At 38.4% G+C, this 24,775-nt stretch overlaps 4 protein-coding genes, 1 non-coding gene and 2 pseudogenes across 9 annotated transcripts; 3 read left to right on the top strand and 4 right to left on the bottom strand.

The window, feature by feature from the left end:
• Window positions 1-95: 95 nt before the first annotated feature.
• Window positions 96-3,062, top strand: LOC104767360 (ATP-dependent Clp protease proteolytic subunit-related protein 3, chloroplastic). The gene is made up of 10 exons (XM_010491399.3): window positions 96-589; window positions 796-897; window positions 989-1,111; window positions 1,196-1,255; window positions 1,421-1,517; window positions 1,597-1,670; window positions 1,864-1,917; window positions 2,002-2,085; window positions 2,523-2,645; window positions 2,838-3,062. The coding sequence occupies exons 1-9, from the start codon at window positions 281-283 to the stop codon at window positions 2,616-2,618; spliced, it is 999 nt and encodes a 332-aa protein (XP_010489701.1). The 5' UTR covers window positions 96-280; the 3' UTR covers window positions 2,619-2,645; window positions 2,838-3,062.
• A 234-nt stretch (window positions 3,063-3,296) lies between these two features.
• TRNAE-UUC (transfer RNA glutamic acid (anticodon UUC)) lies at window positions 3,297-3,368 on the bottom strand. Its single transcript has one exon. It is a non-coding gene; the product is annotated as a tRNA-Glu (tRNA).
• Window positions 3,369-3,766: 398 nt separating this feature from the next.
• Window positions 3,767-8,198, bottom strand: LOC104767353 (respiratory burst oxidase homolog protein B-like). Its single transcript, XM_010491391.3, has 12 exons — window positions 7,399-8,198; window positions 7,101-7,260; window positions 6,909-6,957; window positions 6,692-6,805; window positions 6,118-6,552; window positions 5,535-5,921; window positions 5,314-5,409; window positions 5,099-5,214; window positions 4,906-5,008; window positions 4,735-4,808; window positions 4,122-4,627; window positions 3,767-4,029 (listed from the first exon to the last, which is right to left on the bottom strand). Exons 1-12 carry the CDS (start codon window positions 7,781-7,783, stop codon window positions 3,920-3,922), a joined length of 2,535 nt encoding a protein of 844 aa, XP_010489693.2. The 5' UTR covers window positions 7,784-8,198; the 3' UTR covers window positions 3,767-3,919.
• Window positions 8,199-9,019: 821 nt separating this feature from the next.
• LOC104767330 (heat shock 70 kDa protein BIP3-like) lies at window positions 9,020-11,723 on the top strand (annotated as a pseudogene). The gene is made up of 6 exons (XR_015595103.1): window positions 9,020-9,083; window positions 9,173-9,414; window positions 9,502-9,713; window positions 9,870-10,592; window positions 10,690-10,924; window positions 11,017-11,723. The product of XR_015595103.1 is annotated as a heat shock 70 kDa protein BIP3-like (transcript).
• Window positions 11,724-11,928: 205 nt separating this feature from the next.
• LOC104767342 (protein SRC2 homolog pseudogene) lies at window positions 11,929-13,309 on the bottom strand (annotated as a pseudogene). Its single transcript, XR_015595104.1, has one exon. The product of XR_015595104.1 is annotated as a protein SRC2 homolog pseudogene (transcript).
• Window positions 13,310-15,481: 2,172 nt separating this feature from the next.
• LOC104767299 (E3 ubiquitin-protein ligase JMJ24) lies at window positions 15,482-20,415 on the top strand. 2 transcript variants are annotated; one of them, XM_087508213.1, is made up of 14 exons: window positions 15,482-15,903; window positions 16,223-16,820; window positions 16,933-17,075; window positions 17,168-17,267; window positions 17,366-17,498; window positions 17,588-17,642; window positions 17,778-18,423; window positions 18,500-18,832; window positions 18,934-19,302; window positions 19,400-19,469; window positions 19,550-19,635; window positions 19,731-19,850; window positions 19,974-20,044; window positions 20,129-20,415. In XM_087508213.1, exons 2-14 carry the CDS (start codon window positions 16,260-16,262, stop codon window positions 20,250-20,252), a joined length of 2,811 nt encoding a protein of 936 aa, XP_087364339.1. In that variant the 5' UTR covers window positions 15,482-15,903; window positions 16,223-16,259; the 3' UTR covers window positions 20,253-20,415. The 2 variants fall into 2 exon arrangements, with proteins under 2 accessions (XP_087364339.1, XP_087364340.1); XM_087508214.1 differs by lacking the exon at window positions 20,129-20,415 and having other exon boundaries at window positions 15,650-15,712; window positions 19,974-20,048.
• Window positions 20,416-20,477: 62 nt separating this feature from the next.
• LOC104739494 (uncharacterized) lies at window positions 20,478-24,631 on the bottom strand. 2 transcript variants are annotated; one of them, XM_087508215.1, is made up of 3 exons: window positions 24,364-24,631; window positions 22,666-23,390; window positions 20,478-22,585 (listed from the first exon to the last, which is right to left on the bottom strand). In XM_087508215.1, exons 2-3 carry the CDS (start codon window positions 23,371-23,373, stop codon window positions 20,624-20,626), a joined length of 2,670 nt encoding a protein of 889 aa, XP_087364341.1. In that variant the 5' UTR covers window positions 23,374-23,390; window positions 24,364-24,631; the 3' UTR covers window positions 20,478-20,623. The 2 variants fall into 2 exon arrangements, with proteins under 2 accessions (XP_087364341.1, XP_087364342.1); XM_087508216.1 differs by lacking the exon at window positions 24,364-24,631 and adding an exon at window positions 23,929-24,200.
• Window positions 24,632-24,775: the final 144 nt, after the last annotated feature.

The raw sequence follows: 24,775 nt of genomic DNA, 5'->3' as shown, positions 1-24,775 counted from the left end.
CTTCTCACCTTACAATTCATAGAAGAACAAACGTTTTGTATTAAGACAAAATTGCCCCTAATAATATAGTACAGGGAACTTAAGTCTATTGTGACTGGGCCTGGGTCTTCCAACATGGGCCTAGGCTATCAGATTATGGGCTAAGATAACCCGACCCGAAATTAATTCTCTCCCTCTCTCTCTCCCAAAGAGGCATCATCGGTGCTAAAATCCTCTGGTTTCCTTTTTTCAGCCAGTCCCATTCTCGCGAGCTTCCGTCTTCAGTATCTCTTCTTCCACCATGGCCTCTTGCTTACAAGCATCCATGAATTCCCTTCTTCCACGCTCTTCTCCTTTTTCTTCTCACCCTCCTTTATCTTTGAATTCGCCTGGAAGGAGAAACTTGAAGACCTTTCGCTATGCCTTTCGCGCCAGAGCCTCTGCCAAGATCCCTATGCCTCCGATAAATCCCAAGGATCCATTTCTCTCAACGCTCGCTTCCGTTGCTGCGAATTCTCCAGAAAAACTTTTCAATCGGCCGGTGAACTCTGATGTGCCGCCGTATCTTGACATCTTTGACTCCCCTCAGCTCATGTCTTCTCCTGCTCAGGTGAACTATTCTCGTCTATACAAAGGATTTTTATAATACCAAATATGAGAATGGGAATATGAGATATTCTTGAATTTGGAATTTATAGTTAGATATACCAAATAGTGACCAAGCAATACTGTGATTTGATGAGTTTGATAGTCGCTGCATCATTGATACACTGCTTTCATATCCGCTGAAGGGATCTGTTGGTTCAAATTTATTAGGTTGAAAGATCAGTGGCTTACAACGAGCACAGACCGAGAACTCCTCCGCCAGACTTACCCTCTATGCTTCTTGACGGAAGAATCGTTTACATTGGAATGCCTGTGAGTTCTTTCAGTTCTGGGATTCTGATGGAGTTTTTGTAGTGAGGACTGCGTAGACTGATGTTATGATGCTGACTGGTTTTGTTTTCAGCTTGTGCCTGCAGTGACAGAGCTTGTTGTCGCAGAGCTAATGTATCTTCAGTGGCTTGATCCCAAGGAACCCATCTACATTTATATCAATTCCACAGGGACCACTCGTGATGATGGCGAGACGGTGAGCTTTGAACACTTTTTTTAATCATCTAGACCCATTTTTTTTCATTTTTTCTAATATCAGTGAACAATGTTAACTAAACAGGTTGGCATGGAATCGGAAGGTTTTGCTATCTATGATTCTTTGATGCAACTTAAGAATGAGGTAATTGTTTATCTACGAGTAATCTTCTCGTGAAATGCAAAAATATAAGTAATAAGTTATGAATAGAGGAAACTACTCAAGCTACTCGAGTAATTATAAAGATAAGCACTTGATCTTCTCCCAAGTGTTTTCCGTATGATCAGGTTGGTTTTTTTACTTCTGAAGGTACATACAGTCTGTGTGGGAGCAGCCATAGGTCAGGCATGTCTTTTACTTTCAGCGGGCACAAAGGGTAAACGGTTTATGATGCCGCATGCTAAAGGTAAACATTTTGGTCAACTGTGTGTGGTTCACTCGTGATAAAGAAAGCCTCTCAAACTTTTTGATTCAATATGTTGCAGCAATGATCCAGCAACCTCGTGTGCCTTCTTCTGGGTTGATGCCTGCCAGTGATGTCCTGATTCGTGCCAAAGAGGTTTGATGTTCCCTCTGCATACTCTGTCCTAGGAACTTAGGTTTTCTCTCGGTGTTTGTTTATACATTCATCCCTGATATTTTATATAATTTGGAAACGAATTTCTCACTTAAGCATTTGGCGCAGAATTTTATTAACCTTGAGGTGTAGAAACTGAGTTTGATTATCCCACATTCCTGTTTTGCAATTGCAGGTTATAACAAACAGGGATATACTTGTGGAACTACTATCAAAGCACACTGGGAATGTGAGTGCAGAAAGTTTCTTTCACTTAATAATTTTGTGTGGAGAAATATATGGCTGATTAAAAACATTCTTATATGTCATTTAGTCCGTGGAGACTGTAGCTAACGTGATGAGAAGGCCATATTACATGGATGCCCCAAAAGCTCAAGAATTTGGAGTCATTGACAAGGTAAGTTCGGGAACTGTAACATGTGATACTGATTTTCTTATGCACATACTAAGAGATTGAGGTAATTTATCGTCATTAAGAAAAGTAATCTTCCCAGTCAAGGTTTCCACTCTGCCGTTCTTTCTGATGCTATAGCCTGGGCTTAAGATGAAATATGTTTACAAATTCTTCGTAGTTAAAGCAATTTTTACTAGTGTTTCATGGAATGTTATGTTGCTGACACGTATTACTCCAAATTTGAGACCTTAGTGTTGGAAAACTTATCGAAGATATATGAGAATTATTGCCTGGGTTTATAATTTCCAAGTTTCCTGTTTGACGTCTGTTGTTTATTTGATCAAAAAAATCTGTGTTCTCGTAAATATTTATCATTAAAGATGATCTCATAATTTGGTCTCTGTTGGATTATAACAAAACTGTGAAACAATTTCCACCAGATTTTATGGCGCGGTCAAGAAAAGATTATTGCGGATGTGGTTCCTTCAGACGAATTCGACAAGAATGCGGGGATTAGAAGTGTAGAACAAGTCTAGTTTCAAGTTCTCTTGCCTCAAATCACTGTAAGTGACATGCTTAAACTATACATCAGTAGTCTAAGCATGAATGTGTGAAGAACAAAAGAATATTTCGTGGTCGGTATTGATTCTTATTCAGTTATTCTTATTCATTTAAATGCACACTTGAAAATCTTATCGACAAGACTTATCGTTGTACACTATGATATTTATTAGCTTGAATCTCCTCATTTGCAGGTGTCATGGGGAAGAACAAATAGACTGACCAAAATTCACATTGGCTGTGACTGCCTTGTTTCAAATCACTTGCTAAACCTGAATCATGCGATTAGGAGAATCACACTAAAAGGATCTTGAAATATTATGATAAATTGTAATGTGTTTGTTCGTTAGCCAAAGTAAATACAATCTTCAACTTTACTTTTTACCCCCTTTGATTTCAATATTGAACAGTTTCATAAACTTTTATTTTTAGTCCGCATTTTAAAATTCTACATTATCAATTTGGCCAGGTTGAGTAGCAATGGTAGAAACTTGCATTTTGTCCGATTTTTAGTGATAATATGGTTGTGGTCTGCAGTTAAGTATAATGTACATATGTACTGTATATATGGGCTCTGCTTGGATTACTCTGTCATTAGGTGAAGTAATCTCCGCAGTCAAAATTTTGAGAATTGGAGAAAAGATAATAAAAAGCTCCGATGCCGGGAATCGAACCCGGGTCTCCTGGGTGAAAGCCAGATATCCTAACCGCTGGACGACATCGGAATTGTTGATATGCATTTCGTCTGGCACTTGTTAATCATACAATATGTTACTAAAATGACGTTTCTTCGCCCAAAAGCCAACCTCTCTCTATTAGTTAGCTCTTGCTTGTGAGATCTTTGTCTCTCTGCTTAATATTATCTACTGACTCATTCATTAACTCAGGCTGCTTAAAAGAGGGCAACGGCGATGGCAGAGGATACAAGCTTTGAGGAAGAAAGGAGGCTTGAATTACTACGCCTAATAAGTCCCCTTTTTTTTTTTTACACTCTTCTTTTCTCCAATAGAAAAGTTCAAGTTGTAGTGTCAGCTTCCGAATTTGGAACCCCTTCAAACTGGTTATAATAGATATCAGCTTGACACAATTTGCTTTTTTCGTATTTGTTAGTTTGTGTATTTGCTTTTATTATGCACTTGTGTTCAATTATTTTGTGAATATGGATCTTAATATCAGTAGCTACATTTATTCAAAACATGAGTTGCTACTTGCTAGGTTTTATGCAGTTTACTCATGAGTTTATAAATATTAATGATGGATGATTAATATAATTGAACTAGAAGTTCTCCTTATGGAACTCAAACTTGGTTGTAGTTTTCCTAGAGAAATCTTGAGCCAGTCTCTTTAACTCTCCTATGATGCATGTATTACCGCAGTAGAAAACCCCTACAAACATCATAAAAAAAAGTGTAAAATCAATTACTGTAAAGATTTATATTATAGTTTGTGGAATTGTTGTGATAGTAGTGACGACATACCAACTCGTTGATTGACGTGGTTGACAGCGACATGCTTGAAGACACTACGCCAATCGGGTCGAGCGAAATGGGTTCTGACCCGAGTGCCCGAAACGATGTCAATGCCGCTCTTGGCGTGGTGCAATGACTGCAACATCGTGATTAGTGCTGACCTCGCGTCTCCTTCCTCATACACGCTCGTGCAGTAATTATGTAGTTCAATCATCCCCTCACTATCATACTCAGCTACCTCGTTCATGACCTCACTGAACCATTCCAATGATCCCTGCTCTCTTGTAACCCAATAGAAATAAGCTCGTTTTGTGGCAACATAGTTTTTTATAGGGACATTGTGGTTAGTGCCTTGTTCGATGGATTTCTGGTTCTTGATGTTGTTAAGGACGTCCCTGATTATACTGATTAATGGGGTCGCTCCGATCCCTAGACCTACCAGAAGCAATACATCGTAGTTCCGGTAATCTTGTGCCGGTGCACCATATGGACCATCGATCAACAGCCTTGGAAACCTTTCCATGTAAATTGATCATATAGTCAACTAGTTATTTTTTCTTTGTGAACTTTGTACATATGTTCTGTTTTCAAAACAGAGTTACGCAAATAATAAATAAAATACCTGGTTATATTATTGGCTTGGCCTATGTCAGCTATGAAGAGGCCACTTTGACTTGTCGAGGGCAGTTGACAAACCTATGGTTTTTGTAAATTAAATAATCAAAACAAGCTATAATGCTAATTCAAAGTGTATGTGTCATCAATTTCATACATGTTACTCTTGAAAACTAACCTTGGAAAACAAGGATTTGAGTTGCGATGTCCAGTCGCCGAGCGTACGGATATGAATGCTGAGGTAATCGTCCCCAGAAGCAGAAGTAATTGAAAACGGATGCCTATACAAAATTGAAAAAGAGATATATAACCAAAAATAAGAAACTTTAATTCTTATGATGATTATAACTGTTATGGTATTTGTTAATTACCATTGTAATGGTGAGACGTCAGAACAGTTAACATATATGTACTGCCCACTTGTGTACTTGAACCCTTTAGGCTTCGACATGTAAAGTGAAAGTACATTTCCTGGATATACTGCAACCTGAAATTTAAATTAGGTTATGTTTTGTAGGATGCATTTGGATTTGAAAGACTTTAATTATTACTAGAGTTCCTATAGAACTTCCCCATATAGAGATACCTTTAAGATCTTTACAGCCTTGGCACCTGGTCTAAATGCACGAATCAGTCGTTCAGATGCATATAGTATTACGGGAACAGCCAGATACATCCACGTCTATACCAAAAACGATGCTTTCATTAATTAAAAGAATACATTATGAGTCTAATTTTCTGAAAATTTCCATGATTAAGACGTAAAAGAATTTGCGGGTCAATTCAAAAGCATATATATTTACGTACCGTCTTGTGGTACCATTCCTTGGAGAGGTAAACAAAGTAGCCATGCACGATAAGAAGCACATAAATGATGACAAACAAATGGTGGGAGTACCAAAACGCATTGAAACCAGTCAACCGTTTCAAAGATTTTGGTAGGTTCGCCCGGTTGCGTCTGAACCACGACTGCGCCAAGACGTAGGCCACTACCATTAGAACCACCATAATGACCCCGGTCCACCCATCTGTCCCTTTCATGAACCACCCGTAATTGTCAGGCCTCTCGTCTCCGAAAAACTTTTTCACTGGCTCAAACTCTACATTTTTTGCATGCAGCAAACGTGGGAAATCACATGCCAGGTGAGATATGGCGTGTAAGCCTATTCCAACCGCGATCCCAACCGCAATAACCTGCTTGGATCAAAAGAATGAAGCATAACCAAATTGTTATGATCTTGTATACCTTGCTTAACTAATTTGTATTCTTCTACAAAAACAGTTAGGGATTATACATTGGACATTAGATAATTGGATATGAAAGAGCAATATATACTATTCAATATACATAAAAAAATAAAAAATTATGATAAAGATATATAAATTTTACCTTGTGGAAATTGATATTGTCATCAAATGGAACAACGGACCCAAGCTTGGACTTGGTCCTTAGCCAAGTGATAGTGTTCCTACAAACAGGCAAGAGAATAAGAGCCATGTTGAATTTCAAGGTCTCTGCACTGCCTTTGGCCACGGAGACACAATAGCCCAGCACCTCGAACACGGTTCTGCGTTTATACTGTAGAAATTTCCAAGTGAAGAGAGCCATGCAAATGAATATCCACAAAGTTATCACCCAAATCCTTTTCCAATTTTCCATGAAGAAGTAAGATAAATTCCTAGCAAATCTTTTCAGCGGGTTCCGATCTTTAGTTGGTATTAGCTTCTGGCTCAACATCTTGTTGAGTGCACGTTTATTCGCGGATGATGGACTGTTGTTTGATTGGCTAGGAACTTGGAGAAGCAATGTTTCTAAGTTGTGTAACTGCAAATAAACCATTAATTGCTCTATACTTTTGAACGCGTTTAAATAAAAGAAACCGTTTAATTAATTTTAAGGATTTGACCTGTTTTTAAAAAACATATATATCAAGTGTAACCATTTTATATAGTAGATAACGAACCTCAATATATCCAAGGTTGTCGCGATCGAGTTCTTCCATGATCAAGGCAGCATATTCATCTACTTTTTCCTTAATCTTTGATAGTTTGTTAGCGGAAGCACTTAAAGCAATTATCTACACAATTAAGCCGAAACAAAACTTATTTTTTTTTTTTATATAGAGAAATTGAGATCAATATATATAGTAAGGAAATCGCTATTAATAATTTATCATTCACCTCCTTAACCTCGTCTCCCGTTATACGCCCGTCCAAATTCTTGTCCACCCTGATTCACATAAACACAAAAAAAAATACAATATTGTATAACAAATGATAATCAATGCATTATATAAAGTTCCTATAAATAAATATAAAACGTCTTTAACAAAAAAAATATATATATATAAAACGCTATACATATAAACTTACATATCAAAAAAGATTTGCAACCTAGCGTCAAAACTATTGCCTGTGATCTGCTCCCAGAATTCGAATAATTCACTTTTGGTGATTGACGATGAAGTAGTCCCTCTCCTTCGGACCAACGCCTCATAAAGCTCGTTCACAAATTCGCTAGATTCAACCATTCCTATTTAATTGAATTTTTTTTATAAAGTACGTTATAAATAAATAAAAATGTTAAAAATAAAAAAGCTAAGCATTGCAGTCATGAGATTACCAAACAAACAAACAAAAATTAACTTAAAAATGAAACAATTTTTTTTACCTATGCAATGTCCAAATTTGGATTTAGGGAGCTTCCCATCGATGGCTAACTCATCGAATCTCTTACCAACGTCCTCCCAGCCTCTGCCAACAGCGTCGTTTTTGGCGATGAACCTCAAACCTCGAAGAGCAAACATAGCACCGGAGGACTTACTACGGTCGAGCCGTGGTGAAGCAAACGACAGTGACTTAACCATCGTTTTTAGCTTCCCTGAAAGAACCGAACGAAGTGTCGCCTTGGCCTTCATCGTGCTGATGCTTTCGTCTCGCACTTCGAGTGTGATCTCAACGTAGTCCTCATCAGGATTACCTGAACCAGTAGTGGCTTTGCATCGGGAAATTTTGTTTTTCTCTCCTTCTGATGAAGACTCCATTTCTTCGTCCATCTTCCTTCTTGCATTCGCTACACTTACATTATCCACGCTGTTTTGTATTTGTATTAATGCAAACTCAAGTCATGAACCAACGGATTTTAATGACCATAATAACCTTTGACAATTTCGAGTTTATCATAACTTCTATGATGTATAAGCAATAGTATATATATATATATATACACATGGAACAAAAGAAAACCACATATATATTGGTCTTTACTGTATCGCGTACTTTGTAGACGGATTAGACTTCCATTATATTGATTATTCCATATATCCAACAGAAATCACATTAATAATAGTAAAATGTTTATATCGTGCGAACGTATTAAAATAGAGTTTTGTTTATCTTGGCTAGACCATGGATGAGGTGGGTTTACATGGGTTCATATTCGAAGTTCTGCATTTTGGCTCGCTTTTCTAGAATCTTTAATATTATTGTAATTTACGAAAATAAATAGACAAGTACAGTATGCCATACATAGTATTTATTCGTATTTTAAACAATTTTATTTATTTTAAATCTTTTTTTGAAAAAGCCAACATGTAATATGGTCAATAATTTAGTTTTGAAAGTGAATTAGAAGCCAAAAAAACTAGGGCCGCCATTAGGGTTGGTTTGCTGTTTTATTGTTATCCTTTTCTTATTGTACTTTGATTCCAATTAAAATACAAACACTAAGAGTAGTTAGAAAAATTAATATATCTCAGTATAATAATTATGTATGGAGTGGTTAAGCAATCAATAGCCATGTTCTTCCAAAATTACACCTCATCGCATGCATATGCATTAGTTTTGGCATTACACTAAATTCATTAATAACAAAAGCAAAATATTTTTACTGTAATGAACTTTTTTCCTATGAGTTTTTTACCACATAGGATTCTTCAGATTCTATAAGCTAAAATAAATTTATATAATTAAAAAAACTTTCGGATAACTACTATAAAAAAAAGTGAAGAAGTCATGAAACTTTCGAGAGGTTTTGGGATGATGATTTGATGTGACGTGTCCCTCTGGTATTGGGTACTTTACGTGTGAAAAAAGTAAGGAGCGCGCCAACACAAATTATGTAATTAAGCTTACGTGTCAAGCAATAATTGGAGAGGATACTCTACCAGGATAAATACGAATCGTCGTGCTTAAGCCGCAGCAGCGCATATAAATAGATTACGAGGTTTCATATTCTTCTTTACGCAAGCAAACCCTAATCGAAGTAGAGTTCTCAACAACGAAAGGTGATTCTTATGAAGAACAACAGAACGAATATGACGAACAAAGCTCTCGTGTATTTGGTTTTTCTGACTGGTAAAAAAATCTCACATCTTTCAGAATTTGTGTTTCTAATTTTGTTTATGCTATAAAGTGCTTGAATTGTTTTTCGAATATTGTAGCAGCTTTGATGTCAAGTGTGGCAGTAGAAGGCGAAGAGCAGAAACTCGGGACGGTGATATTCATGTGTTGGTGTGTATCATAACAAACATGTTGAAATCATAGCAAACGATCAGGGAAACAGAATTACACCATCTTGGGTTGCGTTTACTGATACCGAACGTCTCATCGGAGAAGCTGCTAAGAATCAAGCGGCCAAGAACCCTGAGCGGACCATCTTTGACCCGAAACGTCTGATGGGAAGAAAGTAAGGGTTTAGTTTCTTAGTGTATACGTCTAGTCCATGTATATTTTTGAGCTTTTGTTTATGTTTTTCTTGTTTGTTTTGTTACAGATTTGATGATCCTGATGTTCAAAGGGATATCAAATTCTTGCCATACAAGGTTGTGAACAAAGATGGAAAGCCTTATATTCAGGTAAAGGTTAAAGGTGAAGATAAAGTGTTTAGCCCTGAGGAGATTAGTGCTATGATCCTAACTAAGATGAAGGAGACAGCTGAAGCTTTCTTGGGAAAGAAGATTAAAGATGCTGTCATCACGGTTCCAGGTATGAGTCATATATACACTTCTTTAACTATGTAGATGCTTAATGGTAACACTAGACAGATAGAACTAGTCTAGTATTCAAGAAAAATTGACAATATAATGCCTTGAATGTGTTTATGATCATATGGCATTGTGGTGCTTCTTGGTTGTTTTGCAGCGTATTTTAATGATGCGCAGAGGCAAGCCACAAAGGATGCGGGAGTGATTGCGGGACTTAACGTGGTTCGTATAATCAATGAGCCAACAGGTGCAGCCATAGCTTATGGTTTAGACAAGAAAGATGGGGAGTCAAACATTCTCGTATATGATCTTGGAGGAGGAACATTCGATGTTAGTATCCTTACCATAGACAATGGAGTCTTTGAAGTCTTATCCACAAGTGGAGACACTCACCTTGGTGGAGAAGATTTTGACCACAGAGTGATGGACTACTTCATCAAACTGGTCAAGAAGAAGTATAACATAGACATAAGCAAGGATCACAAAGCCCTTGGTAAACTTAGGCGTGAATGTGAGCTTGCGAAACGAGCTTTGAGCAACCAGCACCAAGTCCGTGTTGAAATCGAGTCACTCTTTGATGGAGTTGACTTCTCTGAGCCTTTAACAAAAGCAAGATTCGAGGAACTCAACATGGATTTATTCAAGAAGACGCTGGAGCCAGTGAAGCATGCTCTTAAAGATGCGGGGTTGAAGAAATCCCAAATCGACGAGATTGTTCTTGTTGGAGGAAGCACTCGAATCCCAAAAATCCAGCAGTTGTTAAAGGATTTCTTTGACGGCAAGGAACCTAACAAAGGGACTAACCCTGATGAGGCTGTGGCCTATGGCGCTGCAGTCCAAGGTGGAGTGTTAAGTGGTGAAGGTGGAGAAGAAACACAAAGTAAGTGACTTTTGTAACTCTCTTTATGACCATCAACCGTGTGTTCTTGTTAGACATTGTTTTTGAGTTGCAAAATACCTAACTTTACTGAAAACAGATATCTTGCTGCTTGATGTTGCACCTTTGAGCCTCGGTATTGAAACTGTGGGAGGCGTGACAAACATCATTCCAAGGAACACGGCGATCCCAACGAGAAAGTCTCAAGTGTTCACGACTTATGAAGATCAGCAAACTACTGTGAGCATCAAAGTCTATGAAGGCGAGAGAAGCATGACTAAAGATAACCGCGAGCTCGGAAAATTCGATCTCACTGGCATTCTTCCTGCACCCATGTAATCTTTGATTCAATCTGGGCTAATAAACCATTTAGGTTATAGTTTGGTTCTTGGGTTACTTAAGACGCAAGGAACACACGTTTTTTCAGGGGAGTGCCACAGATTGAGGTGACTTTTGAAGTGGACGCAAATGGAATTCTACAGGTGAAGGCCGAAGACAAAGTTGCAAAGGCGTCACAATCAATTACAATAACGAACGATAAAGGTCGTTTGACAGAAGAAGAGATTGAGAAAATGGTTAGAGAAGCAGAGGAGTTTGCTGAGGAAGATAGGATTGTGAGGGAGAAGATTGATGCGAGGAACAAGCTTGAAACGTATGTGTACAACATGAAGAGTACAGTGGAAGATAAAGAGAAGCTTGCAGAGAAGATAAGTGATGAAGATAAAGAGAAGATTGAAGAGGTTTTGAAGGAGACGTTGGAGTGGTTAGATGAAAATGTGAATGCAAAGAAGGAAGATTACGATGAGAAAATGAAGGAGGTGGAGTCGGTTTGTAATCCGGTTATCAAGTCGGCTTACGAGAATACCGGTGGAGAGAGTAAAGACGACGATGAAGATGATATTGATGAGTTATAGAGTTCAGGTGATTGAAGATGGTTTGAGTCGGTTATTGACAGGTTTAGAGCCATTGGATTTGCAGTTGTTAATGATTTCATTGTTTTCTGTTCTCTTTTTTATTTTGAAGGGTCGCTAGATATGTAAAAAGTTGGCACGAATTAGATGGTAGTGAGTGGGCTAGTAGTAACTGAACTTTTTGGAAGCTTTTTTTTATAACCGGTGAAAGATTTCATAAGAAGAATGTTCATTTTTGTCATTCCTGCAAACTACTTCTACTCAGGCACCAAGCATAGTAACTTAGGCTTTTTACTAATGAAAAGTCCTTTTGTGATAACACTGTTCTTAGACGAATATATGAACCTTCCCCACGGAACAGAGAATATACAGAGCACTATCTTTCGTCTGTTTCATTGCATTGCATTGCATCTAGTGATCGGAAGAAAAAGCATAATGTTCAATACATTCATTAGAAGAAAACGAAGAAACCAAATACATAATACACACAGGATAAAACTTGATCTCTCTCAGGTTCTTCACATGATTCATCAAACGAAAAACATAGAAGAGCAGTAGTAGTTAAACCTAAGAAATTAAAAAGCTTCATAACATAAAGCAATCAGAAGTCGAAATCACCACCCATGTCACCCATATCAGCAATGTCAGAAACAGCTTCACCAACAAGCAACCCACCCAACAAACCAGCTCCAAGCCCAAGACCTAGTCCCATTCCAGCCTTACCACTCTTCTTCGGTTTCTGCGGTTTACCATAAGCCTGTTGTTGCGGGTACCCATACGGACCCTGAGGCGGATACCCTTGCTGTTGCGGGTAACCGTATGGACCCTGTGGCAGATAACCCGGATATCCACCCTGTTGCGGTGGCGGATACCCTGGGTAACCTCCTTGCTGCGGGTATGCACCAGGTGGCGGATAACCACCGGGTCCAGATGGCGGGTAACCACCGGCTGGCGGATACCCGTACACACCACCGTGCTTATCGTCATGTCCCGGCGGTGGATATCCGGAAGAAGAACCCGCGGGTGGAGGAGGGTATGCAACCGGTGCACCAGATCCAGGCGGGTAAGCGGTAACGGGTTGATCCATGGTCTTATGATCCAGAGCCGATGGATTAACAGGAGCGTGAGGAGCACTCGAAGATCCAAAAGTGTATTTCTCACCAAACTTGAAGGAGAATTTGAGAGATCCTTTAGTCTTACCGTTAGGCAACCTCACGGCGTACGTAACAGTCTTCTCCTCGTCGCCTTTGTTCTGATCCAAAAGCTCCTTCACCGGAACGCTAACCTCACCTACAGGTTTATCACCGGCGATGGGACGATCCGCCACGATCTGGAACACAAGAGTGAGGCGATTCTCACGGGCAGCAGCGTCGTCGACGGTGAGCTTCATCGGGTGTTTCCATTTAGGTTTGGTGCCGCAATCTTTGTCAACCTTGGTCTTCTGCTTGGTCCTTGCGTCACCGTTGATTGAAACGACGGCGTAGAGGTCTTGTTTACCGATCAATTGAATGTCTTTTAGATCCTCGGCGGATATAATCGTCAGATCTAACGACCTACACTCCATGATTTCTACTCTGATCGAGATGAACGAATGAAACAAGAATTGAACTTTTTTTTTCGGAAAAATCGATTTAAGCAGATTCGGATATTTTAGAACTCTTTTTTTTTACTTATGATGAGGAAAATAATAGTGAGAGAGGGCTAAAGGGTGTATTTATGCATTTATGTTAAGGTCGGTTTAAGAAATAAAGAGGATTTTTTTTTTTTTTTTTTAACACACGGGACAGACACGCACGAGAGATTTTTTTCCTTTTTGTGAAGGACGCGTTTTTTTAAAAAAATTTCCTTTTTACTAAATAATTTAGCTTATTTTTTTTCCTAATATTAGTTTCTTCTTATCTGAAGTTTAATTATCTTTCTATTTGTTAACAAATTATAGTTTGACTCTAAGAACAAAAAAATGATAAACCAAGGTATATCTAAGCATTTTGGTGATAATGGCAATCTAAACGTTCAGAGATAATGGCAATATAAACGTTTTCAAGACTGCCTCAAAAATGGTTAAGGCAATCAGTTTCTGAAATTTTTGAAGTGATGAAGCCCGTATAACAAAAAAAAAATGATGATGCTAGTATTTGTTTTCTATACGCGCGTGCATGATATTTGTTGATAGCTGATACACAGTTTGTTAGATTCAGTATCTAAATTTGGATTTTAAGTTTTGGTTTAGACTTATTTGCATTGTAGAAAACAATAATTCCCCGGGTACGTAAGAGTTAAGACCACGATCAACCCACCGTTGTGCCCCCATTGACAACGTAAGCAGGTACGTAAAAAACAACTAAACAAGGCATGATACACTCGGAGAGTTAGACTTACTATTGTTTGATGTTGATATTTTTAAAAAAGCAAACAGGTACGTCAATTTCACTTTTAAGTATAGCAAAAAGAAAAAAAGGTATTAAGGAAATAACAGGCATAGCAAAACTAATTAACTTGTAACTAGTAATAATATTGTATTTTAAGTAGTAGTTAAATCAGTGATGATAACTTTTGCATTGAATTAGAGTTTCAACTTTGAAACATGCATGAATTATCTCCTCTTCAATAATTTTCTATGATAAGCAATAAGGTGGAAAAAAACGAAGAGAAAATTAAAAAGAATTCGAATATATTGAAAAGAAGACATAATCTCAAGCATCTTTCTTGATTCTTGGTATCTCCTTCAATAGTCAAGAAGAGCAATACGCGTGGAATAACCCATACGTTTACTACTATATTTGCTTACTCCCGAAGGGGATTGGTTCTCAGTTTTCTCGATTGAATCAACTTTTTTAATTCAACGATAGCCTCACCTCGCGTGGCCCTGACGCACTATCCATATTCTTTGCAACTTTATTCTCCTTCACGGGACATTTAAGTGAAACCCCAAAAACACACGTTATTATATTGGAAGCCCACCAAATCACATATTTTTATATCTAAACAAATCACAAAAAAAAAATCGCTGATTTTTCTTCTAGTTACATGTCATGATCACCCAACTACTTGAAAGTCAAGAAACTCATCAGTCATCAATATCATCAACTCAAAATTTATAATTTGTGTAAGCAAAAGTTATTCAGTGATAATTAACGATCCAACAATCATTTATCACACGATCATATTTCATAGTATGTTGTTAGAGTCATCCAGATTTAGATTAACATACAAAAGTACGTAGTTACGTCAATCTGCAATATCTAGGAAGATGACAAACACCTCCCAGTTTTTAAAGAATTGTCAAAGATGATAAACACCTCCCATTATATCTTTACGTTATAACAAAAACAATATACCATCTTTTTCTAAAATTATCAATCATATACGGTTTCTAATTACTAGCAAATAGCAACAATGATACCAAAGAAAAGAAGCAAATAGCAACAAATACATCAAACAACAAATCATTTAATTATATCGTTCGTTTTGCAGTCGAAAACAATCAATCAACACAATCTTTTATAACAAATTAATTTTAATAACTAAAGAATTTTGACCGTTAACAATATCTATAGTAATTGTTGTTAGCATTAGCAAGTAGCAACTACGTACGAAACAACATGCTTGTAGTAATTTTACCTTAGAACCAAATTACTCCTTATAATTGAACTATAATCCAAGATCCATATTCCGGATACGTGCAATACAATACAAATAATGTGGGTTCAATTTCAAATAATGTAAAAGAATCTTATTCACGCCTATTAGTATAATGTTTCAACAATTGGTAAGTTTATTTTAAATAAATTTACAGTATCAAAAATACTTTAACTAAAATTTGGAATCCATTTTTTTTCCTTAATTTTTGTTTTGGTTTATGTCCATATTTTTGTGGGGTATCTGTGTACTATCATCTTATGATGACTGTACAAAATGGGATCCACTTTGAATCCAATAATAAACACCACAATGAAAGAAGAAAAAAAAAAAAAAAAAAACAAGCTAAGTGAAGTGAAGAAGAACCCATGTTCTGTCTGAATACGATCTACAGAGGAGGAGAAAAGGAAAAACCTAAAGAGAAAAGGGCAAACAAAAAAAAAAAAGAAAAAAACCAGCAGAAGGAAAAATAAATAAATAAACGGGGAGACACAAGTGTCCTCCTGAACATGATAGGTCTCTCTCCCCATCTATCACCTCTGCAATTTCTCTCGAGCAAAACCCTAATTTCAGGTTTAGGTTTTCCTTCTTTCACTCTAAGTTTGTATGTATGAACAATTATATATATATATACACTTATATATTCTTGTTGAGCCTTTCGAATTCCCAATCTTAAACCCTCTTCTTCGGTTCTTCCAAACGAGATTTCAATTGTTCCGCTGTTAGCGATTTTGGAGTTCTCTTCTTCTTCTCTCTTTGAATTTGTACGCAACGCACTCTTATTCTTCACATATATATATATATATACCGATGTACAGATATGTATCTAGCATGAATCATCTGTTAAAGCTCTTAGGTTCAGTGATCATGTGTGTTCTTTGCTCCGTCGTTGTGCATCTCTCTTTCGTTCTGTCTCCTTCTACTCTCCCTATCTTTACTGTTTTCTTTAGCTTAGATTGAATGTGTTTCTTGAATTGGGGGATTTGTACGAATTTTCCTACAAAATTGGATTTAGGGATTGCAAATTTAGTTGCTTTTTTTCCCCTCATGTGAATGCTCAATTTCTGATTTTTAACAATGCAGGTTAGTTTTTGATGAAATTTGCGATTCAGTGATTACAATGAGTGCTAATGAGCAGATTCGATCCAATGGCAATGGCAATGGTGAGGGTATTCTTGGGATTCCAGATGATCTACGGTGCAAGAGATCAGATGGTAAACAGTGGAGATGCACTGCAAAGTCCATGCCTGATAAGACTGTTTGTGAGAAGCACTACATCCAGGCTAAGAAGCGGGCTGCTAATTCTGCTATCCGTGCTAACCAGAAGAAAGCCAAAAGGAGATCATCGTTAGGCGAAACAGATACATATTCTGAAGGAAAGATTGATGATTTCGAGTTACCCATCACTAGCATTGAGCACTATAACAACGGTCACGCCTCTGCTTCCAAGGATAATGGTGGTAGATTACATAAGAGACATAAAACAACCCTGATGCATTACTCTCCCGAGACACCAATGATGAGGAGTTTTTCTCCACGTGTTGCTGTTGATTTGAACCATGAGTTGTTGGCTAGAGATGATGGAATGTTTGAAGAGAGCTACAGATCTTATAGAGCACCACCTTCTGTTTCTATTATGGATCCGTCACGCAACAGGTCACACCAAAGCATGAGTCCAATGGTAATTTTGTTGGTTTCTTATTGGTTAGACAGAGAACTTGTTACTCACTCTCATATGTGTTTGTTTTGGAGAAAGCATTTTCTTATGAAGTAATTGTTTTTATGTGTTGTAGGAATACTCAGCAGCAAGCACAGATGCGTCTACAGAGTCTATGGGGGAAATCTGCCATCAATGCCAGAGAAAAGACAGAGATAGAATCATTTCTTGCCTCAAATGCAATCAAAGATCCTTCTGCAAAACTTGTATATCGACAAGGTGCGCTTTTATTTAGTTATGTTCATATCTGAATTCTGTGAACATCTGGTAGAAAGAGTTAACTTACTGATGGATGTCTCATGCATTTTAAGGTACTCGGAGATATCACTTGAAGAAGTTACGGAAGTTTGCCCTGCGTGTCGTGGTTTGTGTGATTGCAAACCTTGCCTGCGTTCTGATAATACCATAAAGGTGTGATCTTGTAATCTATATCCGTAGATTCAAAACATTGCTACCTCTTTTCGGGTTTAAAAGTTAGGACTATGACATGGCTCTCTGAAATATTGCAGGTACAGATCCGGGAGATACCTGTTTTGGAGAAGTTGCAGTATCTTTATCGTCTATTATCAGCTGTCCTTCCAGTCATAAAGCAGATCCATCTTGAACAATGTGCAGAAGTAGAACTAGAGAAGAGGCTTCGTGGTGAGACGAGTTATTTACAGTGATAGTTAATGAATTATATTTACTACTAACATCCTTTGCGGCTAACATAAGTTTGTTCTATTCTATAGGAGCTGAGATTGATCTTGTCAGGGCAAGATTGAAAGCAGATGAGCAGATGTGCTGGTACTTATGATCTCTCTTACATGCCCTTCTTCTTACTTGACTAAAATATTCTATCTTAAACAACTTAATATTAAAACTATCTCTTGTTGGCACTTGTTATTATACATGTTCTTATTGATGTTTTGTTTCTCGCAGCAACGTGTGTCGGATACCAGTGGTTGACTACTACCGTCATTGTTCGACCTGCTCATATGACCTGTGCCTGAGATGCTGTCAAGATCTACGGGAAGAGTCTTCAGTTGAGATCAGTGGAACTAATCATATCATAGGAGAGATAACAAGAGTTCCTAAACTAAAGTTAAACTTTTCAGACAAGTTTCCTGAGTGGGAAGCCAATGGTGATGGGAGCATCCCCTGCCCCCCTAAGGAGTATGGAGGCTGCGGTTCCCATTCTTTGAACCTCGCTCGCATTTTCAAGATGAATTGGGTTGCAAAGCTTGTGAAAAATGCTGAGGAGATTGTTAACGGCTGCAAAGTATCTGATCTTCGGAACGTTGAATTGTGTGACTCCAGATTCCGCAAATTTGCTGAGAGAGAAGAGAGCGATGACAATTACGTGTACAGCCCGTCGATTGAAACGATCAAATCTGATGGAGTAGCTAATTTTGAGCAACAATGGGCAGATGGTCGGCTTGTTACTGTTAGAAAGGTACTTGATGACTCATCTTGCTCTAGGTGGGATCCTGAGACTATTTGGAGGGATATAGACGAGATTTCCGAGGAGAAATTGAGAGAACATGATCCATTCTTGAAGGCCATAAATTGCTTGGATGGGTCAGAGGTAAATTTCTTTGTTCTTCATATGATCATATCTTTATATTGCTGCGTCAGAGATTCATTAGTGTTCATGTTCACAGGTTGATGTAAGACTTGGAGAGTTTACAAAAGCATTTAGAGATGGAAAAAACCAAGAGACAGGTCTTCCCCTATTGTGGAAGTTGAAGGACTGGCCGAGCCCAAGTGCTTCTGAGGAGTTTATTTTCTACCAAAGACCAGAGTTTATCAGAAGATTTCCATTTCTCGAGTACATACATCCCCGGTTAGGCCTTCTGAACGTGGCAGCCAAGTTGCCTCATTACTCGCTCCAAAACGATGCAGGTCCAAAGATTTATGTGTCTTGTGGGACATACCAAGGAATTGATGCTAATGATTCATTGACCAGTATTTTTCACTACAGCATGCGTGACATGGTACATTACTCAGCTCTTGGTTAAAATTTTATCTCATTTGTCTTATTTTGGTTGATATGGGAAACTGGTTATGTTAGGTCAACTAAGTTTCTTCTAATCAGGTATACCTCTTGGTGCACACATCTGAAGAAACAACAGTCGAAAGAGTGAGAGAGACAAATCCCGATCCAGGAGAATCCGACCAGAAGATGGACGTAAATGAGTCACTTCTTAGCCCTGAGGAAAAGTTAAGGAACGGAGAGTTACATGATCTATCACTTGGTGGAGTGAATACTGAGAAGAAGGAATCTGAGATGATCTTGACTGTGAATCCAGAGGACAAAAATCTCGATCACAACATGGACTCTCGTTGCACGTCTTCTTGTGCAGGAGGAGCCCAGTGGGATGTCTTTCGACGCCAAGACGTCCCAAAGCTGGCCGAGTATTTGCAGAAAACATTACAGAAGCCTGATAATGTTCAGACTGATTTTGTGAGTCTTATCTGTTAAATCAACTACATTAAATGTGAAAGTCATATTTTTTTATGTCGAATGATTGAGTTTCCTAGTTTGTTTACGCTGGTTTCAGGTGTCACGCCCGTTGTATGAAGGATCGTTCTTAAATGAACAACACAAGAGACAACTAAAAGACGAGTTTGGTAGGAAAAATAAACCCTTTTAATTTCCAAACGCTTATTGCATGTGGAAGCCTGAGGGATGACTCTTGCTATTGTTTCAGGAGTTGAGCCATGGACGTTTGAGCAACATCGTGGTGAGGCTATCTTCATTCCGGCTGGATGTCCGTTTCAAATGAGGAATTTTCAGGTAAAATTTATTTTCTACGAGACATAAAATCCACGGAGTTTCTAGTCCATTGCTCTTAGCCTCTTACTATATTTTGTTCACATGTATACAATCAGTCGAATGTTCAGGTGGCACTCGACTTCTTGTGCCCTGAAAGCGTTGGAGAGTCAGCAAGACTAGCTGAAGAAATCCGTTGTTTACCGAACGACCACGAGGCTAAAGTTCAGATTTTAGAGGTAAAAAACTTTTATTCCAACTTTCTTTTTTTTTATTCCAACTTTCTTTAAAGCAAACCATTTACCATCTCAGTGCCTTGAGTTCTGAAAACCTTAGAAATTGGTTTGGGTTTTTAATATCAGATCGGAAAGATATCGCTATACGCAGCTAGCTCAGCCATCAAAGATGTTCAGAAACTGGTCTTGGATCCAAAGTAAGTCAGAAAGAATTTTAGCCAAAACTAATCTAAAGAGTGTGAAGTGAGTTTTGAACTGACAATGTTTTTAATTTGCAAAAGATTTGGAGTAGAGCTTGGTTTTGAGGACCCTAACTTAACCAAAGCAGTCTCTCGCAACTTGGACAAGGCAATCAAGCCGGCCGCAGCAAACCAGCTGAACTTAAATCAGTCAAGATTTGTATAGTAGTATAAAAATCACTGTTGTGAATTTAGTTTAGACTACTACTATACAGGGTTTGTATGTATCTATGACTGTGTATATCATGCTTCATAAATATTCATAACCATCATTATTAGTCCAGTTAATTTTTCTGGATATTGTTGACTATATGAAAAGTTTCTTCAAATAACTCCCAAGCCATCAATAATAGAAACATTACTTCTCACTAATAATTGAAAAAAATAAGAATATAGCAAAGGGTATGATATAAAATAAATATCTCTTCTGTACACATTTATTCTTCAGCAAGGCCAATAAATAATCTTTTTTTTTTCCTTTCTTAAAGCCAATAAATAATCTTTTCACAACTCTCAGACTTACGTTCCTGAAGCTCCTTAGCCACGCCTGAATGGAAACTTCAACACAATCGGTGGAAGCTTAGGGTATTCAGTTTGGACTGGCTTTGAAACCTGTCCTTGATCCAGAGCCTTACACTCAGCTCTTGCTTCATTGAGAAGATAGCTAGGTTTTGAATCCTCTATTTGATCCAAGGGCTTACTTGTTGGTGCTTTCTTTACAAGACTGCTTCTAGCTTCTCCTCTGTGCTCCAAATCTGCACTCCCATTTCCGTTACACGCTTTAGCTGAGCGCTTTTTCTTTGTTGAACTTTCGCGTTTTCTCGGTTCCGGTTTACTCGTGCTTTTCATTCTCTTGCTTGTAAGAAAATCGGATTCAAGAGCTTCCAGAGCCCGAGTGGTCAGTGGTCGTTTTCTTGTGCTCTGTCTTCTCGGAACATCTGTACTAATCTGTTGGTCGCGGCGTTGTTCAGATGAACCCAGTTCTTGAGTAGTTTCCAGATCATTGGAAGTAAATCTATTAGTAGTAGAAGGGAGCTCAACTGCTTGCTTTTGTTCCACATCAATAGAAGCCCGTTTTTCTTCTGGCTCTGTTACTGAACAGAGTTTAACCCGCCTGGAGGTAGAATTTAACCCGCTTGGTTCAATCTCTGACGTTTCTTGAATCTCAACAAGCGAAGAAGACGGCCCAGCTCCAGTCTTGTTTGGTTGATCAGACTTTAAGTTCATTTGCTCAACCGACAACACGGTTTCATATGTCTCTTTGTCCTGCTTCATCTCTTCATCAGTGCTGTTTTGGTGTTGGACTGCACGTAGATCTTGCTGCTCTGATTCATGACAACCAGTCCTTTTTGTGTCATCCCCCGGTAAATGTCTGGACACTGGACTATCTCTTGAAATGCAAGCACTGAGCCGTCTGCGCTTCATATATGGTGCAGAATTTACTGAATGATGCTTGGTTTCTGTTGGAGGGGTAGGCCTGTGCTTAATCAACCTCTTTGATGGATCCTTCACCTTCTCAAAAGTCTTCTCTTCCTTTATAGCAGAATCAGCCCCAACATAATCCCTTTTTGTGACATCACTTGGTAAAGGTCTCTGTCTTCTAATGCCAGATAACTTTTCGCAGTGGTCTATACTCGTATCAATAATTGTGAATCCCACTTGGTCCTCCACTTGATTCTTGGTATCTAGAGGCCTTACTGGAGACTTTGCCACATTCTGATTGTCCAGGGTCGCAGAAGAATCTTTATCTCCTAGTCGAGTCTTCGGCTCAGAAACTAGAGACATTGCATTAGGATTTCGTAAATCACACAACTTCCCTCCTCCAGCAGCCAAACTAGTGTCCACAACAGTGAAGTTCATTCCCAGAGTTCCACGGTTAGAAAATGGAGACCTGAGGTATCGGTGTCTCTGACTATCAGACCGGGAAAACTCTTCATCTGATTGGTCAGGAGAATTCTCTGCAGCGGTGGCTTCTCTGATCTCCCCTCCTGTTCTAATGTCAATAAGCTCAGGCTCTGAAACAACCTTTGTTAGAATATCACTGATGGAATCAAAGTAATGATGGCCTTTGACAAGCTCCTGTCTTGAAAACTTTTCCACGCCAGGGACAATGAAAACAATGTAATCCTTAGATCTTAAATAACCCCGGTCCTCAGGCTGCTCTGAGCGCCATCCTCTGTCTAGCAAACGCGGCCATACGGCGTCCCAGAATATATCATTGCAACGGGCTTTGCTCAGACGTGAACTGCCAGTTAATTGTTTTATTATGGCAGCAGATGTGAGTGAATTGTAAGCCCCTACGCCCGGTACCGAAGAAGGTTTCGAAGAAACCGTGAACCATGGTTTGGTCTTCATTGGTGTTGATGTAGGAACCGTGAGATCTTCTTTTTCTTTACCAATCGCCACAGCGTCTACCAGAAGACTGAGACCCACAAGATTCTTCACTTCGTTTACGTAGTTCTCCAGAGTGATATTACTTTCAGCAAATGACTTTGAGACCTGTAAATATATACTAAGATCAATGAACAGATAATATATAGTGGTTAAGGATTCCACATCAAGATGTGAAAGAGACTCACATCCACGAGCATCTGTTTCTGAGTTTCATCAGGTATATAAGGCATCAAACGGGATAACAACTGCTGTTGCCTCCAACCTGAATAGAGCTTTCTTCCATATACACACTTCCGGTTCCGCTTCTTGCGGGATGCAGACCAACTGTGGTATTGAGCAGAATTGTAGAACTTCCCATAGTAAAACAAGACAATCTCTCCTCTTCCTTTGTTCTCCATGAAGTTCTTTACCTGAGTAAAGTTCTTCCCAAATGTATACAGACCAAGAACAAAGCTAGCCACCTCAAAATCTCCCCAAGGACTGGACGGTATAGCAGGAACAGCCTCAAGATTCAATCTTTGCTTCTTGTCACTCTTGCCTCTGTTCTTGGCAGAGCAACGGCTTTTCTTGGCTCTTAAAGATTTCAAAGACTGGTTCATGTCAACATTATCATCTCCATTCCCTTGTCCTCTTCCATGTTTGTCAATCCACATGACTTGGACAGGTAGTCCGACAAGAAAAGAACAGGAAGAAGCATCCAAAGAAACAGGAGTCGAAAGAAACGCAGCACGCTCGGATTCAGACATCATAGGAGGAATCTCGGCCTGATATTCATCTCCAACACGAGGCTCAACTCGTGGCTCTCCACAGGAAAATCCATCATCATAGGAATCTTCCATAACAGCTGTTTCTTCCTCCATAATACTAGTCTCCCCATCCATCAGAAGAACCATGCTCAACGTAGTGAAACCTGAAGGAGCACAAAAAGAGCTGCATTTTCAATATTGAATCTCAAAACTGTGAAACATCAAGAACATACGAACTGTAAACATCCAAAATCAAACAGCAAAGAGAAATCAATCATAGTTTAAATGGCAAATCAGATACGTACAAGATCTGACACTAGTAAGAAACCAAAAGACACAATGATTAAAGATCCAACTTAGAAATTCTTTACCCTAAGTATGAAGATTGAAATTAACAATGAAAGAATAATGAAAAGTAGAAACAAAACCGCAAGGAGCTCAAATGCAAACAATGTCCAGAGCAAGACGACGGGGTAAAGTATAAAGCTCAAATATTTGTTTAGATCACAGTACAAAACTGAAGAATCAACTAGTTGAGATCGTGAAAGATACACCAAACACATTCGATTCAATTCACGGCTTTGATCATTGAAACAAACACAGCCACCGGAAATTAAAGAAAGCAAAACCCACAAAAGCACGAAGCGGAGGAAAGAGATAAAATCTAGTGTTTTCAGAGCCAAATTATGTAGAAACACTGACCCAGATTCACAACCTCAGGTAATCAGAACTGATATCAAAAAAAAAAAAGCAAAAGCCCATAAAGCATCGATCCCGAACATCAAACAAAGTTGTAACACCATAGACATGTAATTCTCAATGATCTCGTTACGGATTAGCCCACGAGACGAACATATTATATCAGCAATGGTATGCAAGCAGAAGCAAGAAAAGTCGAAACCTTTACGCAAGAGACAAACACATGGAAACACACACCAAAAAAAAAAAAAAAAAGAGATGGGTACTTTGATGTTAAAAGGGAGGAGGATTCATCATCTCTCGATTTATAGGGATAAAGCAGTAGCGTTGCGACACAACAAGACCCAGAAAGAGGAAAGCAAACACCAAAACGTGAATTGCCAAACACGGCATATATAAGAAGAAACCAAGGAGAGGAGATGATAGAGATTTGATAACCTGATGAGTTTTATGAGATGTCTCAACTCTTGCAATGTTGGAGGTTGTGGTGGTACTGTTGTGAGAATCTGGGAGTTGGAAACAAGAGCAAAAGATAACGAAGGATTGTTTGTGTTTTTGTTGAGAGAAAGAGAGAGAAGAAGAGAGCACTCTGGTCGCTCTTTCAACACGAAGTCTTCAAGAGAAGAACGAGGCACATAAGGAGAGAAATATATGAGAAGAGTCGAATATAAAGATTTTTTTTTTTTTTTTTTAATTTTATTATTATGCACTTTGGAGTTTTCCATTGGCTATTTTAAGGGGTTAGAGTGTTTTTCATTGTTTTCAGTTTAAGAGTTTTCAAAGTTAAAAAAAAACTCATAAAGTTGTGGACGTGTTTTTGTTAATTACTAGGTTGATGACTATGGTTTTT

This window comes from Camelina sativa, chromosome 3 (genome assembly GCF_030686135.1).
Source record: "Camelina sativa cultivar CO46 ecotype springtype chromosome 3, ASM3068613v1".
In the NCBI taxonomy this organism is placed as follows: Eukaryota; Viridiplantae; Streptophyta; class Magnoliopsida; order Brassicales; family Brassicaceae; genus Camelina; species Camelina sativa.
Note: the sequence above shows the minus strand (reverse complement) of the source record. Positions and strands in the feature narration are given on the sequence as shown.